Consider the following 17525-nt stretch of genomic DNA (forward strand, 5'->3'; position numbering starts at 1 on the left):
AATAAATTAAAGATGTTTTTATGTGTTTCAGTGTATTTTTTTTTACAAAACACAAAAAAGCTAAAAAAAAAGGGACGATGGTTGCCAGTTATTGATCAGCAACGGAATATTCTAGATGGCAAGTCATGCACAGTAAGATGATTAGCTTATAAATACATTTCACTGTCATACAGAGTTGTTAGTAATTGAAAATCAGCTTAAGATATTGTCAGGACCTATATGTATATGTCGATGGTCAGAACAGATAATAATTTTCTAATGCACCATTAGCAGTTAGCTCAACATTAGCCTCCAGCCTTTTTTATTTATTTTTTTTACCCGATATTAGAGTAAAACAAAAAGGTTGCTGTGGCTTCTTAGGGTTATAACTAATTACTGGGGCACTCCTTTTACTGGCTAACATGATTTCCACAACACTGCTGCTTTTTGCCAGTTGGTGCTGCAACTACAAATGTGGGCTCACTGTTTGAAGACTTGGCAACTTTGCTAGCTCACATATGATTGGATCTGGAACCAGGAAGGATAGAGGCAGGACGGATTGTAAACAGACTGCATCCTTCTTTGGGCCTTTTAAAAAGGAGAAAAACTGAAAAAAATTAGATAAATTTCCTGGAAAAATCTTACTTTCTTTACTATTAACTTTAAAAATTACAAATAGGATACATTGGAAGATACTTTATATTTGCAAATGACCATACTGAATCTATAAACCTTTTCTTTAGGCACGTGCAAACAAACAAGCATTCATAAGACAATATAATGCCATAACAATATCAACTGTTTTCAGCTGGAGCTAAAGAAAACTTTGATGGTGTTGTTGTAGATAGTGTTGGCCAGCTCAAGTGGGTCTTCATCTCTTGTACCTGCCATCACCTCAAGAACTTGTCTATTAAAAACAAAATAAGAGAACGATGGAATTAAAATGCATGAACAATGATTTATTTTTATTTTTAATTTTGCTAATCCCTAGCAGTACTCACACGATGTGACAGGGCTCATTTCTATCCTTCAAACAATGCCCTGCCTCCCATTTCTTCTTTGTTGGAAATGTGGTTTTAACATATTTGGAGCCCACATGAGTGTTCTTCACACCACACCATGGGGCATCTGGAGAAAGAGAAAAAGGCAAAATGCAAAAAAACGCACTAGTTTGTACTCACGGGGTGGAAATTCCATTACCCAACAAGGTCAAGTAATACAAATGGAAGAAAAACTTCTTATACCAACAGAAAGTTTGGAGGTTTTGGAGATCAGAGCACATCAAAGACATTGGTCCATTTTGTCAAATGGCTAAATAAATAAAAAAACCAAATAAATCAATAACCCATAACTCACCAGTTTCTATCAAGAGTCTCTCTGTGGGGATTGACTTCATAGCTTCAATATTGGCTGTTGTCTTCAAGGAGCTGAAAAGTTGCACTTGATTATTAGAGACATTGTACACAAACTGAAAAAGCTAAATTTATATGAGTTACTGGCACAGTAACGTTCACCCCGACCGTTCCTCCACCACTCACTTGTAGCTAACCAAGCCACAAAGTTGTTTAGTGCAACTTCTGTTCAGCAGAGTGCTGTTCCATGTGAATTTGCTCAAGTCCATGGCTCAACAACCACTGAAACCAGTTTGAAAGCAATAGCTTAAAGTGTTAAAACTCTGAAGTATAGCTTTAATTATTATAATGTCCCTCTGGGATTATTACATTTTTCTATTTATTGCCCATCCATCCATTTTCGGCTGTTTATCTGGGTCGAGTCGCGGGGACAGTTCAATGTTTAAACATAATTTATTATCTTGTTAAAATAACATCTTACCATCCATTAATGCCAATGTACAGATCCAGGTCAGTGAGTGCAGCAGCATCTTCTACCGTCCCATCGAATGAGTGGACCTGACGGAGACAGTAAATCAGATGAATTGGGATCTAGTATTTTCTCATCAGCCACCTAACTTTTAAAGCATTTCCATCATTTTTAAAGCTTTCCAAATCTAGGAAAACACACTTTTAGAGTAGTTTTCAGTTAAATCTTTAAAAAAGTCGTCGTCGTCTTGCTCCGCTTATCCGGGTCCGGGTCGCGGGGGCAGCATCCCAACTAGGGAGCTCCAGACCGTCCTCTCCCCGGCCACCTCCACCAGCTCCTCCGGCAGGACCCCAAGGCGTTCCCAGACCAGATTGGAGATGTAACCTCTCCAACGTGTCCTGGGTCGACCCGGGGGCCTCCTGCTGGCAGGACATGCCCGAAACACCTCCCCAGGGAGGCGTCCAGGAGACATCCTGACCAGATGCCCAAACCACCTCAACTGACTCCTTTCGATCCGGTTCTAAAAAAAAGTAAAATATAAAAGAAAAATTCTCACCACTCCTCCAACACATCGGTCTCGATTTCTCTTCATGATGTCTGTTGAAATAAGGATGAAAACAGTAAAGAGCTTTGTTAAGAACTCCTCTTCGTGCAGATGCTTGTGGTCTGAAACTACCGATGAATTCCTGATGGGAGTTTCTGCAGTGCAGGAACATGGGCAGCTTGGTTTCCTCAGCCAGATCAAACTGCTTCTCAAAGTATCTACAGGGGGTGAGCGGAGGGAGGGCAGGGGATAGAAACGTCAAATGAAAGCTTTTGCAGAACTGAGATTTCAACATGGCGCTACTGTAAGTTTATTTCTCTGAAATTTAATCCTGAAGATTTTGCAAAACAGTTGTTCTAAATTCTACGTGGCTTAATCTTAATCTTAATGGCGCGGTCAGCTGCTACTATAGAAGTAATCATTCATTAATAAGTTGGAACACTCAGGAGAGACACGATGGCTTACTTCAGCTGAGTCTCTTTGGGGCAAAACTCCAATCTGTCAAAATCTGGAACGAAAAAATAAAATAAAATAAAACCTAATTTTGAAAAACAGCACTTGTGAAAGAAAAAAACTAAACTGGGTCTGTTATAAATGACTTGTTACATTTAAACCCACCAAGTCCACACTCTCCAATAGCCACCACCTTTCCTCTGTGAGCTAACGCCAGCTCCTTCAGCCCTGAGAGGTACTCCGATTCTCCCTTCTGCTCAAACTCACTGCAGCGGGTTGGGTGGCAGCCGACGGTGCAGTAAAATCCCTCTGTAATAAACAATGATGTGTGTTTAAGGAAAATAAGGGACTCTCTCCACAAATGCGTTAGAGGTGTGAATCTTCATTTGTCTCCCGATTCGATTCGATTACGATTATTGGGTCAACGATTCAATTCGATTCGATATCCCGATGCATCACAATTATTTCATATTGATTTGTTTTCATCGATAAATAGAAGATGTCAGATAATTGCTTTTTATTTTTTTATCAAAAACCGTAAGTGACACAACCTGCCATCGTTCAAAAGCTCTCCATTCACGACAGGTTAGGACAAAACATTTAAACATTTAAGAAGATTTAACAAAGTAAAACATCTGTTTCCTCGTTCAACACCACGCCTCAGGCTGAGAAAAACACGCTTTGCTAAAACTCACAACATCTGAAAAAGTACTGAAAACCTACAGGACACATAATGTAATAATAAATCCATAATGGGTTCATATATGAGTGTTTAATGTCTCTGAGCAGCTCTAGAGTCAAATATTTATGCCACAGTTGAAGGGTGTCAGAAATAACACCAAATGAAATGTTTGATTTAGTTTGTTATTTTATTTGAACCCAGTGGTTCGTTTCTTAAGTGTTGGAGAATGAATCAAGTTCTGTTTGATGCAGAAAATAAAATAACATCAAACAAATTCTACACTCCATTAATATTTAAGACGTGTGTTTTATTCTTCCTGATAATAACACCAGCAGAAGGCTGTGGGCTGGATTAGGATTAAATTACCCAGCTGATGGATCTCTTTCACTAACCAGCTAACTACAAACCTTTCCACTAACCTGACCTGTGTCACCCTCATGTCCATGCTGTCTCTGGAGGAGCAGATAGGAAACAAGACCTCCTGTAACTTAAAATGAACAAAAGCTTCCTCCCAGTTTCTCTTTAAGCTGAATTTAACATCAGTTTATCATCATGACACAAAAGCATAAAGTGGAACAAGAACTTCTATCTTCTATTTCTCTCTCCTTTTAACTTCTCCGTGTCCCTAAATAAAAGAGACAGACGATCACGCTGCAGCCGCCGTCATCGACCCCGCCCCCTCCCCAAGACCGGATCTCCCTACATTACAACAAGCAGTCTGACTGAGCGCTTCCAGGAGAAATATTAATTAAATTATGAAAATAATAACGCGTGTTTGCAGGAGCGTCCTCCGATCCTCTCTTGTGTGAGCAGACAGTGTCTCTCTCTCTCAGTCGCTGATCAAGCGAGCGGAGCGCGCAACGCGACAACCCGCTCAATTAACTTCATTCACGGCCCAAATCCAACAGAACCGGTCAGGCTGATTCGGTTCCGGTTCGTTCTCAGGTTACAACTCTAGCGCTCAGCCCTGCAGTACCACATTAAGGCGGAGGTAAATGTGGAGGACGCTCACTCTGACAGATTTGGATGCTGCGCCGGTGCCGCCATTAAGAAAACCAAACTACATTCCACTCTAATCGATTATGGCGTACTCTTCTACGATGCAGAATCGTTTATGTCTGCATCCTGATGCATTGATTATTTGATTATTTTCCTCAGCTCTAAAATGTGTCTTATTCTGTCTCATAAAAATGTTTAGTATCAGTTATTTACAACTGTGTTAATATAAAGATGTCACACATGCACTGATTATTACCTCTGGTCTCAGATAGTTTGACGGCTTCCTTGCTATCTTCAAGGTTTCCTCCTGTGATCATGAACTGAAACAAACCAACAGATAGAAGATTAAATCAAATCTTTTCTTGTTTCTTTGTTTTTTCATGATATCACAAGCTAGAATGAAAATTACTCCAAACAAGAACACCTACAGTATTTGATAGGGCCTATGGTTAAAATCTGATGTTAGCCTAAATCTGGACAAGTGGGGGAGTAGAGGGAGGTGGAGTATACAGTCGGTAAAGACGGCTCTCCCTTGCCCTGCCTCCAACATGCCTCCATCTAAATAGGATAGATTATCCAGAGTTAACGCTGTAGGTATGCTGCTATAGGCTTAGACTGCTGGAGGACACACTGACCACTTTTCACACTCTACTGCTTTCTTCTACAATCTGCTCTTTAACTGTATTATGTTCTGCAATTTCAGCTGTTAACTTTATTTTCTCTCTAAGTGTTTTTCTCCCCAGAAGAAGCAACAACGATGTTCTGCTGAGCTGTGGTGGCCTCATGGAGGGGGCCATCGTCTAGCACACTGCTGCTAACCACTTAAACATTCTCCCTCTCCTGATAATAACTTTTTGCTTTCCTTGACGTTGGATGTGCTACTACTAGTTTATCTGTTTAATTATAGATCCACTAGGATGAATACAATAAAGTTTGTCTCTCGCCAAATAGAATATTTACTAAGAAATCACAATGTAACCATAGACACATTGCTTTGTGTTCGTGTGTGTGTGTGTGTGTGTGTGTGTGTGTGTGTGTGTGTGTGTGTGTGTGTGTGTGTGTGTTCTGTCTTCTCGATCCCCAGTGAGTCGTGGAGGATGGCTGCTTATACTGAGCCAGGAGTTTTCCTCTCCACTATCGCTAAATGCTTGCTTAGTATGAGGATTGCTGTAAAGTCACTGACACTAGTCAGTGACTTGATGCAAATTGCTGGGTTCCTTATATAGGAAACATTATTTCTGATTGGCTTAATGAACTGACCTGGATTGGAATGTTTATTATGTGAAGTGCCTTGAGATGACTCCTCCTTGAACCGTCACCTTACTGTCACTGGAGGAGTTTGAGTGCCCTAATGATCCTAGGAGCTATGTTGTCTGGGGCACTTTGTGCCCCCGGTAGGGTCTCCCATGACAAATTGGTCTTAGGTGAAGGGTGAGACAAAGAACGGTTCAGAGGATCTTTCGTGGATGAACTATCAAGGAGTCGGAGTACCCGGCCCAGAGGGTTACCGGGGTCCCACCCTGGAGCCAGCCCTGGAGTTGGGGCCCGTGAGCGAGCGCCTGGTGGCCGGGCTTTCGCCCATGGGGCCCGGCAGGGCCCAACCTGAACCGGATACATGGGCTCATCCAACTGTGGACCCACCACCCGCAGGAGGAACATGAAGGGTCCGGTGCAGTGTGGATCGGGTGGCAGACCGAGGCGGGAGCCTTGGCGGTCCGATCCCCGGACAAGGAAACTGGAATTTTTGGGACATAGAACGTAACATCGCTGGCGGGAAAGGAGCAGGAGCTTGTGGCAGAGGTTGAGCGGTACCAGCTAGAAATAGTCGGACTCACCTCGACACATAGCATTGGCTCTGGAACCCAAGTCCTTGAGAGGGGGTGGACACTCTCCTTTGCTGGAGTTGCCCCGGGTGAGAGGCGGAGGGCTGGGGTAGGCTTTTTGTTAGCCCCAAAACTCTGTGCCTGTGTGTTGGGGGTTTACCTCGGGGGACGAGAGGGTAGCTTCCCTGCACCTTCGGGTCGGGGAATGGGTCCTGACTGTTGTTTGTGCTTATGGGCCAAATATCAGTTCAGAGTACCCACCCTTTTTGGAGTCCCTGGGACGAGTGCTAGATCAGCGCTCCATCAGGGGACTCCATTGTCCTGCTGGGGGACTTCAATGCTCACGTGGGCAATGACAGCATGACCTGGAGGGGTGTGATTGGGAGGAACGGCCCGCCTGATCTGAACTCGAGTGGTGTTTCGTTATTGGACTTCTGTGCAAGCCGCAGTTTGGCCATAACGAACACCATGTTCGAACATAGGGATGCCCATCGGTACACTTGGTACCAGGGCAGCCTAGGTCACAGGTCGATGATAGATTTTGTAGTCGTATCACCTGACCTGCGGCCTTATGTTTTGGACACCCGAGTGAAGAGAGGAGCGGAGCTGTCAACTGATCACCACCTGGTGGTGAGTTGGATCAGATGGCAAGGGAACATGCCGCGTAGACCTGGCAGACCCAAACGCATAGTGAGGGTCTGCTGGGAACACCTGGAAGAAGAACCTGTCAAGACGGTCTTCAACTCCCACCTCCGGCAGAGCTTTGACCGCGTCCCGAGAGCAGTGGGGGACATTGACTCCGAGTGGGCCTTGTTCCACTCTGCGATTGTTGAGGCGGCCAGTTCCAGTCATGGTGGCAACCCCCATACCCGCTGGTGGACACCAGAGGTTCGGGGAGCCGTCAGGCTGAAGAAGGAGGTCTACAGGGCGTGGCTGGTCTGTGGGTCTCCGGAGGCAGCAGACAGGTACCGGATAGCCAAGCGGGGTGCAGCAGTGGCAGTTGCCGAAGCAAAATCTCAGGCGTGGGAGGAGTTTGGTGAGGCCATGGAGAAAGACTATCGATCGGCTCCAAAGAGGTTCTGGCAAACTGTTCGGCGCCTCAGGAGAGGGAGACAGCAACTCGCTCACACTGTTTACAGTGGGGATGGGGAGCTGCTGACATCTACTGGGGCTATAGTCGGACGGTGGAAGGAATACTACCACCAATCCCACCTACGCGCATTCCGAGGAGGAACCAGAGCAGGGAGACCTGGGGATGGACTGTCCAATCTCGGGGGCAGAAGTTGCTGAGGTAGTCAAACAACTAGCACCAGAGACGGATGAGATTCGTCCTGGGTATCTCAAGGCTATGGATGTTGTAGCGCTGTCATGGTTGACACGTCTCTGCAACATTGCGTGGTCATCAGGGGCAGTTCCTGTGGAGTGGCAGACCGGGGTGGTGGTCCCCATCTTTAAGAAGGGTGACCTGAGGGTGTGTTCCAACTATAGGGGGATCACACTCCTCAGCCTCCCTGGAAAGGTCTACTCCAAGGTACTGGAGAGGAGGGTCCGATCGATAGTTGAATCTCAGATTGAGGAGGAGCAATGTGGTTTTCGTCCTGGCCGTGGAACTGTGGACCAGCTCTATACCCTTGCAAGGGTGATGGAGGGGGCATGGGAGTTTGCCCAACCAATCTACATGTGTTTTGTGGATTTGGAGAAGGCTTATGACCGTGTCACGCTCCAGGAGAATAGGGTGGGTGGCCTTTTGTTAAGGGCCATTCAGTCCCTTTACCAGAGGAGCGTGAGTTTGGTCCGCATAGCCGGTAGTAAGCCGGACCGGTTCCCGGTGAGGGTTGGACTCCGCCAGGGCTGCCCTTTGTCACCGGTTCTGTTCATTACCTTTATGGACAGAATTTCTAGGCACAGCCGTGGTGTGGAATGTGTCGAGTTTGGTGGCAGGAGAATCTCGTCTCTGAATTGTGGATGATGTGGTCCTCCTAGCGTCATCCAGCTCTGACCGTCAGCTCTTGCTGGGTAGGTTTGCGGCCGAATGTGAAGCGGCTGGGATGAGGATCATCACCTCCAAATCTGAGACCATGGTTCTCGACCGGAAAAGGGTGGCTTGCCACCTCCGGGTCGGGAGAGAGGTCCTACCTAAAGTGGAGGAGTTCAAATATCTTGGGGTCTTGTTCACGAGTGAGGGTAGGAGGGATCGGGAGATCGACAGGCGGATTGGTTCGGCGTCTGCAGTGATGCGGACGCTGAGCCGATCTGTCGTGGTGAAGAGGGAGCTGAGCCAGAAAGCCAGGCTCTCGATTTACCGGTCGATCTACGTCCCAATCCTCACCTATGGTCACAAGCTTAGGGTAATGACCGAAAGAACGAGATCGCGGATACAAGCGGCCGAAATGAGTTTCCTCTGTAGTGTGGCCGGGCTCAGCCTTAGAGATAGGGTGAGGAGCTCGGACATTCGGGAGGGACTCGGAGTAGAACCGCTGCTCCTCCGGATCGAAAGGAGTCAGTTGAGGTGGTTTGGGCATCTGGTCAGGATGCCTCTTGGACGCCTCCCTGGGGAGGTGTTTCGGGCATGTCCTGCCGGCAGAAGGCCCCCGGGTCGACCCAAGACACATTGGAAAGGTTACATCTCCAATCTGGTCCGGGAACGCCTTGGGGTCCTGCCGGAGGAGCTGGTGGAGAAGGCCGGGGAGAGGACGGTCTGGAGCTCCCTAGTTGGGATGCTGCCCCCGCAACCCGGACCCGGATAAGCGGAGCAAGACGACGACGAAGCCTTGAGATGACTCTTGTCGTGATTTAGCGCTATATAAATAAAATTGAATTGAACTGAATTGAATTGAACTGAACTGCAATTATGTAAGTCAATAGATCTAATTGTATGTTGTTTAGAGAGTAAACTATTATTTATTCTGTCATTTTTATACATACATTTGTGGATTTAAAACATTAAGAGTATAGGTGTTTTTTTTCACCTTGCAACTTCAGATCCAACAAAACCTTTAGCCTGAATTATCGATCAAAAGTTTACACAATAGTCTGATAATATGTTTGCGCATAAAAACATCCATTATTTAAAAAACAAAGAAGCAGTTCAGTCTGCTATAATAAATGCTAGGTGATATATGAAAAAAATACTCCAGCAGACAAAAAAGCTAAAACTAGAACACATTCACTTACACCAACCTGCGGGATGTAAAACGTACCTTTTCAACTCCAGCTTTAAGAGCTCTGTCAATGATCTGGTCAAAATCATCTGTCAAAATTTAAAAATACAATAAAACACCGAAATCAGCTGCATCTAATTTGAACATGTGAATATTGACACTGAATGGCTCACCATCATGTTTCTGCTTCCCTCTGTAGACTCCTCTGAACATGGGATCTGTCAGGTTCACACCGATATCTGAGAAGGACCAACACTTAGATTTGTAAAAATGAAAAATATGTCAACAAGAGACACTTGAGGCGTAATTGTTATGAATTTGGATTTCTACTGAAATAATTTACAAATTTAGTATTACTCATAATTCATATATAGCTATTAAAAGCATATACCAGAATCTAACAAATGTGTTGTCAGTGATTAACAGGCAATTTAATAATAAACTGTGATTTAATGTGGCAACTAACTATTACAAATATTCTTATTGCTGCATGGATTGTTGTGTACTCCTTTAGTATGCTAGCCATACTGTACCTGCTCTAAAACACCAACAAACCACTTCCACGCCTTCTACAGCTCACACATATAGGACTAAATGTATTTGAATATTCAAATATATTCAATTTATCCATTAAAACCAAATGCCTCACCAATGAATTTAAGTTGTGCCATGGTTTTTATACTTCTGAAGAAAATCACACATGTAGTTTTCATCAATCCCATGATGCTTTACTTTACCGTAATAACAGTAAAACAATAAACTACAATATCTAAAAACGTTTTTGACAAGCTATTTCAAACTACTTATACGATATAGACAGGCATATGAGTAATACAGCCTTTTGCCTTAATTCTACAGTTCTTAAACTTGAAATTAGAATTTGGCCAACAAGATATCAAATGTTTGTGCGCATTAATTACGGTGTTGCCGTGAAAGAACACAAACTCCCAGAAACCTCCGCGCTGTGAGAAGGTGACAGAGGACGGCAATAATGGCCTCTGCTTATCTTACTCACCAGCAGAAAGTGTTGAGGCTTTACAAAAAATCACTGAGGCACATCGAGTCATGGTGCATATTTAGGTAAGAGAAGCGTTTTTTGTTCAAAAGCTTCGTTTACTAGTCAGAATAATCTGCGACGCGATTTACATTCACCGTTGCTAAGCTAACAGTGAAGCAAACTGCTAGCTGCCGGTGGCAGGTCAATCCGTGTCGATAAAAATGGTCTGTTTGTTCCAACATCAGTTCAACTGTATTATAACTATGAGTTTGTAAAGTTGCAATAAGACCGTTTTTAAAAGTTTACTGGGAAATGTGAGATATGTGCACGATACAAGCTAGTTATTGAAAATGACTAAATTTAGCATAATTGAAGTTCAACAAATGAAAATAGCTTGTTAAATTCTTGTTAAATGTTGTCCAAACCATCACATTACGAGCTTTATTTGCGTTATTTATGCTATTTCATGGGTTGATATAATAATGTGTCCAAAATATTACAGTTCATTTTGTTTGCTGATGATACAAATATATTTTGTTCAGGGAATGACTTACAAATTATTTTGGAAAATATGGATTGTGAGATGACTAAACTTAAGAAGTGGTTTATGGACAATAAATTATTTATAAATTGGAATAAAACGAAATTCATGATTTTTGGTAACAGGAAGAATAGTCCATAGATGGTACTTCATTCGAAAGAGTAAATGAAGTAAGATTTTTTGGGGTCATCTTGGATCATAAACTTAATTGGAAACCCCAAATAAAATATATACAACAGAAACTGTGTAAAAGTATTAGACTTTTAAATAAAGTAAAAATATTTTGGAGTCATCAACACTTCATATATTATATTATTAATTTATTGTTCCATACTTCACTTATTTATAGAGGTTTGGGGCAACACATATAAAACAAACACTAATCCTTTGTTTTTATTACAGAAGAAAGCTATGAGAATTATATATAAAGTAGATGCTAGAGAACATACTAATAGACTTTTTATTGAATCAAAAATTATGAAATTCAGGCATTTGGTTAATTTGAAAACTTTACTAATTACCGTAAATCCTCTAATACAGGCCCGGGCCTGTATTTGACTCAAGCTCATCAAGCTCCGGGCCTTTATTGGAAGGAGGGCCAGTATTAGAGGCAGGCCTCTATTTCTATTTGAGCAAAATGAACTAATGGTTCGCTGGAGTTTTTGACAATTAAAATTGCGCCCACATTTTCAAAGTTAAACACATTTCTTTTAACAACGGTAGTTTCTGCTTCAGCCCTCTCCCCCCTCCCCCTGCGCAGCGGCCGCAAACTCACTGATGCGCCTGCAGCCTCTCGGAGTTCCTGCTGCTCTAAACATTAAAATAATTATTTCATTTTCTGTTCCTCACTTCTGATTACCTTCAATGGTGTCTGTTTGTTGCAACCACCAGGTACAAAAACTAACTTGTTTTTATTTGACTATTTTTCTGTCCTGCCTGTTTATTATCTTCCTGCATCTCCTCTCAATCCTAAAGAAAAACTGCTACCTGGGTTCATATATATTCACCTCATGAGTTACCTTTGAACTGCAGTTCTAAAAGATCTACCGACCACAAAAACAGCGGAGCGCTTGCTGTTTGGCGGCCGTATCAGTGATCAGTGCGTCGGAGGACAAGGTGATGCGCGCAGCGTCCCGCTCCACAGCATGCAGCGAAACGCATCAGGTGCAAATAAAAGACAGAAAACATTAAAGGAAATGAACTGACATGAACGATCGCGTGTTAAATTAGTTTTTGAGGTGGCGACACCTGATTGTTACTGTGGCCGTGCTCAGGAGGCAGATCTACCGACTGCGAAAACAGCTGAGCGCTCCCTGCTGTGATCTGTGCGTCGGAGGACAAGTTGATGCGCCCCGCTCCACAGCAGCAATACACATCAGGCGCAAATAAAAGACAGAAAACATTAAAGGAAATGAACCGACATGAACGATCGCGTGTCAGTACCTACAGTCTGGCACTTGAGTTTTACCCCCAAAAAGAGAATGTGATCATACGATAATTCAATAGGGAGCGTGGTTTCACAGACGCGGAAGTGATAGCGTCGGTGCTCTAGGAAACCCCCGAGCGTTCGAGCGTCAACGAAGTGACACGGAAATGCCGGGCTTTCCAGAAGTAAGTAAGATAACTTACTATGAGCTGATAGTTCGTTGGATTGATCGGTAGGTTGGAAACTCTGATCGTGAATCTGAAGAAACGATGACTGAGTGTTGAGCTGGAAAGGCGACTTCCGTTTATAGCCGCGGTTTGTGACGTAGGTGCGACGTGAAGGGAATCCCCGCGAGGGGCATGCTGGGAGTCCCTACTTCGCGGATTTTCACCTATCGCGGCCAGGTCTGGAACGCATCTACCGCGATAAACGAGGGATTACTGTAGTTCATACACCCCCTACTGCTGCTCTCCAGAGTGTTCTGCAGCATAATCAGCACGTTCTCTTTGAACTTGATAGTGTAATGACCTGGCTGGGGTTGTAAGCCAGGTGCATTCTGGGTATTGTGTTATATGTGTTTCCTATCGTTCTGCTAGTTCCTATGTGCTGATTTGCGTGTTGTGTGAGTGTTATGTAAGCCACAGGGAAGGTGATGTGTGTTCTGTGGAGCGGGTTGAATTAGCATGGTTAACTGACACCGTGACTCTGTGTGGTAGGAGCGTGATAGAGGATCGTGTCTGTAGCGTTACAAAGCGTTGAAGAAAAGGCCTAATAAAGGTCTGCGTGAACCTCTACTTCCTCCTGCTGGTTGATTTGGGGACTATAACCCTGCCGCTGGGACGCTCGTACTTGCTTGTTACCACATGCCATCCGGCCACAATAAGAGACCGGCCATTATTTTCCTCCGCTGACTCCGACACCGGCCAGAATTGGAGACCCGGCCTTTAATTGAATACCGGCCTGTATTAGAGGATTTACGGTATGTTCAGGGCTTAAAAGAGGTTACTGCCAGTGAAGTTACAGTTGTATTTTAAATGATGGAGAACTTAGAAAGAAGCCTGTGTTTAAAAGAGTTTTTGCACGAACAACATTAAAGCAAATGTGTATTTCAGTATATGGAGTAAAAGTATGGAATAATCTGGATTATGACCTGAAAAAAATGTTTAACCAGCGATCAATTTAACAGACTATATAAAGAAAAAAATCATAGAATCCTATGATTGATAAGTAAATATTGAATAAGTATATTGATAAGTTTTATTGTGATTTTGTTTACAAAGATGAGGAAGTTCTATACTTGGTTTGTGTATAAGGCCATTCTGTAAATTATATTGTATGAAGTAGAAAGGGGTAGGTCATACAAGACTTCTTCTTCCTCCCCCTTTTTTTCACTTAGGAGACGGTTGATGATTGTATTTTGCATGAATGATGAATGAAACTGCTGAGTGAGAAAATAAATTAACCATTAACAATTATTTTTGCTACAGTCTCAGATGACACCTTTTGATCATAATTTAGCTTTCCGGTGAAGTAAATACTTCAATGTGAGATAGGGCATTTGTTTTTTAACAAGCAGTTTATTTACAGTTTTGCAGCAAATCTGAAATATTGTCGCAAATAAAAAAACTTCAGGATATTTGGATCTGATTTGATTTTACTCAGGAGTGTTGCATACACATTTTGCATGCGAAAGAAAATAAAATAAGTATATTTAATATGAGCTGTTTGAATTTGAATTGGCTGAGCTTCCTAGTGAAATAAGTTATATGTTGTCATTATTGTTAATTGTTTAAGATTTAGTTTAGTTTCTTTAATTTGTCTCGGTTCTAAGAAAATACAGATGCATGTTTTATTATTTTCTGATTTATCTAGGTGCAGATACATTTGTATTCATTCATAGTTTTCTGTTTATGTAAAATAGTCAAGGTTAATGGATTTCTTGTTTTCTTTTCATAAACTTCCAGGAAACATTCTGGTTTTACGTGACATTGCTGATAAGGTTTCAAACTTCCTTTTGAATCGCAGAGACAAATACCGTTTCTACGCCTGCATGCTGCGTGCTCGTTTTGATGAGAACAAGAATGAAAAAGATCTGGTGAAGGCCACGATGATGCTGAAGGCAGGAGAGGAGGAGTTCTGGGCCAACCAGCATCCTCAGCCCTACATCTTCCCCGACTCTCCCGGAGGGACCTCCTACGAAAGATACGAGTGCTACAAGGTGAGGCTGAGCTACACATGATTGTGAAAATCAGATCCATTAAAATGTCGCCACAGAACTTATTTAACCCTGATGAATTATGTGAGCTCTGTTTTGTCCTTGTAGGTCCCAGAGTGGGTGCTGGACTGCTGGCATCCCTCAGAGAAGGCCATGTACCCTGACTACTTCTCTAAGAGGGAGCAGTGGAAGAAACTAAGAATGGAGAGCTGGGCAAAGGAGGTGAGCAGACCTAAACAAATAAAAATACAGGGTCAGAGATTTGATAATTGCCAAGTAAGACGATTATTGTGTTTATAATTAACTAAATATATTTGAAATAAATGCTTGAGTCCCTCAGCCTAATGTGTACAATTTAATTTTTCTGAACTTGGCAACATTATCCAGCAGATGGCGCCAGCGTTTAACGTTTAGAGCCACACGACCCTTGTTTTATCTTTAGAGTTGGCGTGCCACTTCAGAGAATGTTCTTCACTGATAAATGATGAATATTATTGTGTTTTTACAACAACGTGAATGATTTATTTTATAGTTGTATTAGAAGGGAACTTTGAAATGAGTTTTACTGCGATTGTGTGTTATTCTGAAGCTGTAGGTTTATGAATTTTTTCCCCCGGGGGCGGATGAGGTTCGTCCTGGGTATCTCAAGGCTATGGATGTTGTAGCGCTGTCATGGCTGACACGTCTCTGCAACATTGCGTGGTCATCGGGGGCAGTTCCTAGGGAGTGGCAGACCGGGGTGGTGGTCCCCATCTTTAAGAAGGGTGACCTGAGGGTGTGTTCCAACTATAGGGGGATTGCACTCCTCAGCCTCCCTGGAAAGGTCTACTCCAAGGTACTGGAGAGGAGGGTCCGATCGATAGTTGAATCTCAGATAGAGGAGGAGCAATGTGGTTTTCGTCCTGGCCGTGGAACTGTGGACCAGCTCTATACCCTTGCAAGGGTGATGGAGGGGGCATGGGAGTTTGCCCAACCAATCCACATGTGCTTTGTGGATTTGGAGAAGGCTTATGACCGTGTCCCCAGGGGCACCCTGTGGGGGACGCTCCAGGAGTATGGGGTGGGTGGCTTTCTGTTAAGGGCCATTCAGTCCCTTTACCAGAGGAGCGTGAGTTTGGTCCGCATAGCCGGTAGTAAGTCGGACCTGTTCCCAGTGAGGGTTGGACTCCGCCAGGGCTGCCCTTTGTCACCGGTTCTGTTCATCACTTTTATGGACAGAATTTCTAGGCACAGCCGTGGTGTGGAGTGTGTCGAGTTTGGTGGCAGGAGAATCTCGTCTCTGCTTTTTGCGGATGATGTGGTCCTCCTAGCTTCATCCAGCTCTGACCTTCAGCTCTTGCTGGGTAGGTTCGCGGCCGAATGTGAAGCGGCTGGGATGAGGATCAGCACCTCCAAATCTGAGACCATGGTTCTCGACCGGAAAAGGGTGGCTTGCCCCCTCCGGGTCGGGAGAGAGGTCCTACCTCAAGTGGAGGAGTTTAAGTATCTCGGGGTCTTGTTCACGAGTGAGGGTAGGAGGGATCGGGAGATCGACAGGTGGATTGGTTCGGGGTCTGCAGTGATGCGGACGCTGAGCCGATCTGTCGTGGGGAAGAGGGAGCTGAGCCAGAAAGCCAGGCTCTCGATTTACCGGTCGATCTACGTTCCAATCCTCACCTATGGTCATGAGCTTTGGGTAATGACCGAAAGAACAAAATCGCGGATACAAGCGGCCGAAATGAGTTTCCTCCGTAGGGTGGCCGGGCTCAGCCTTAGAGATAGGGTGAGGAACTCGGACATTCGGGAGGGACTCGGAGTAGAACCGCTGCTCCTCCGGATCGAAATGAGTCAGTTGAGGTGGTTTGGGCATCTGGTCAGAATGCCTCCTGGACGCCTCCCTGGGGAGGTGTTTCGGGCATGTCCTGCCGGCAGGAGGCCCCCAGGTCGACCCAGGACACGTTGGAGAGGTTACATCTCCAATCTGGTCCGGGAACGCCTTGGGGTCCTGCCGGAGGAGCTGGTGGACAAGGCCGGGGAGAGGACGGCCTGGAGCTCCCTAGTTGGGATGCTGCCCCCGCGACCCGGACCCGGATAAGCGGAGGAAGACGACAACTTTTTTTTTTTAATAAAAGTTTAGAAATGTGAAATTCTTTTTAAATCGTTCATTCAAACTTGTATGATGTCATTATTAATGCTCGTATATTTTCTGACTGCTTCCAGGTTGCTCAGTTGGAGGCGGAGACTTCAGCTGGAGGCCCCAGAACCGAAGCCCTCCCTCCTGCTCGTAAGGAGGGCGACCTCCCCCCTCTGTGGTGGCAGTTTGTCACCCGTCCCAGGGAACGTCCAACATAAACACCTCGTCTCTCCTGGGATCAGTCCCGCTGTCTTTAATTGTGGGCGGGTACACGAACCACCAAACCCAACAAAATCGAGGCTGGCTGAGCTTTTTTCTGTCTGTCGTTTCACAGCAATCCTGAATTCAGTGACTAGTAAGTTAAAAGGTTTAGGTTGGTTAATGACTCTGGAAAACTCTGTAGAAATACCTGTAATTGTTCTAACAAATACATTTATGATGAGTGATGTGTGTGTTCAGTTCAATGACTCGTTCCCTTAAAAGTGATTGATGTCACTGAAAGGTGAAGCAAGACAAAATGACTACTGGAAGAATAAAAATATACATTTATTGAACTGATTAAGCTTGAGATTAACAATATTCTGTTAAATCAAGAAAAATACAGGTTGAATACTAAACTACAGCTAAATATGAATAAATATGAAGTGTTCAGTGATAGAAAACAATGGTTTCGGGATCTTAGATGAGTCTGGTGTGCAGTCTAGTTTATTCATCTGCAGGCTGCTGTTAAAAAGGAACAGTTTTCAGGAAACAGGTTTGTCTGGTTAAATG

General features: G+C 44.0%; 2 protein-coding genes across 3 annotated transcripts; one reads left to right on the forward strand and one right to left on the reverse strand.

Annotated features, from left to right (window-relative positions):
* Nucleotides 1-2: 2 nt before the first annotated feature.
* On the reverse strand, nucleotides 3-10199 carry tatdn1 (TatD DNase domain containing 1). 2 transcript variants are annotated; one of them, XM_015973329.3, is made up of 12 exons: nucleotides 10112-10199; nucleotides 9636-9701; nucleotides 9502-9551; nucleotides 4735-4798; nucleotides 2963-3106; nucleotides 2810-2852; nucleotides 2477-2562; nucleotides 2357-2397; nucleotides 1813-1889; nucleotides 1336-1406; nucleotides 981-1107; nucleotides 3-886 (listed from the first exon to the last, which is right to left on the reverse strand). In XM_015973329.3, exons 1-12 carry the CDS (start codon nucleotides 10182-10184, stop codon nucleotides 784-786), a joined length of 945 nt encoding a protein of 314 aa, XP_015828815.3. In that variant the 5' UTR covers nucleotides 10185-10199; the 3' UTR covers nucleotides 3-783. The 2 variants fall into 2 exon arrangements, with proteins under 2 accessions (XP_015828815.3, XP_054600962.2); XM_054744987.2 differs by having other exon boundaries at nucleotides 9996-10113.
* Nucleotides 10200-10389: 190 nt separating this feature from the next.
* Nucleotides 10390-17200, forward strand: ndufb9 (NADH:ubiquinone oxidoreductase subunit B9). Its single transcript, XM_015973328.3, has 4 exons — nucleotides 10390-10542; nucleotides 14452-14644; nucleotides 14750-14863; nucleotides 16841-17200. Exons 1-4 carry the CDS (start codon nucleotides 10454-10456, stop codon nucleotides 16970-16972), a joined length of 528 nt encoding a protein of 175 aa, XP_015828814.1. The 5' UTR covers nucleotides 10390-10453; the 3' UTR covers nucleotides 16973-17200.
* Nucleotides 17201-17525: the final 325 nt, after the last annotated feature.

The sequence above is a fragment of the Nothobranchius furzeri genome, chromosome 19, assembly GCF_043380555.1.
Source record: "Nothobranchius furzeri strain GRZ-AD chromosome 19, NfurGRZ-RIMD1, whole genome shotgun sequence".
In the NCBI taxonomy this organism is placed as follows: Eukaryota; Metazoa; Chordata; class Actinopteri; order Cyprinodontiformes; family Nothobranchiidae; genus Nothobranchius; species Nothobranchius furzeri.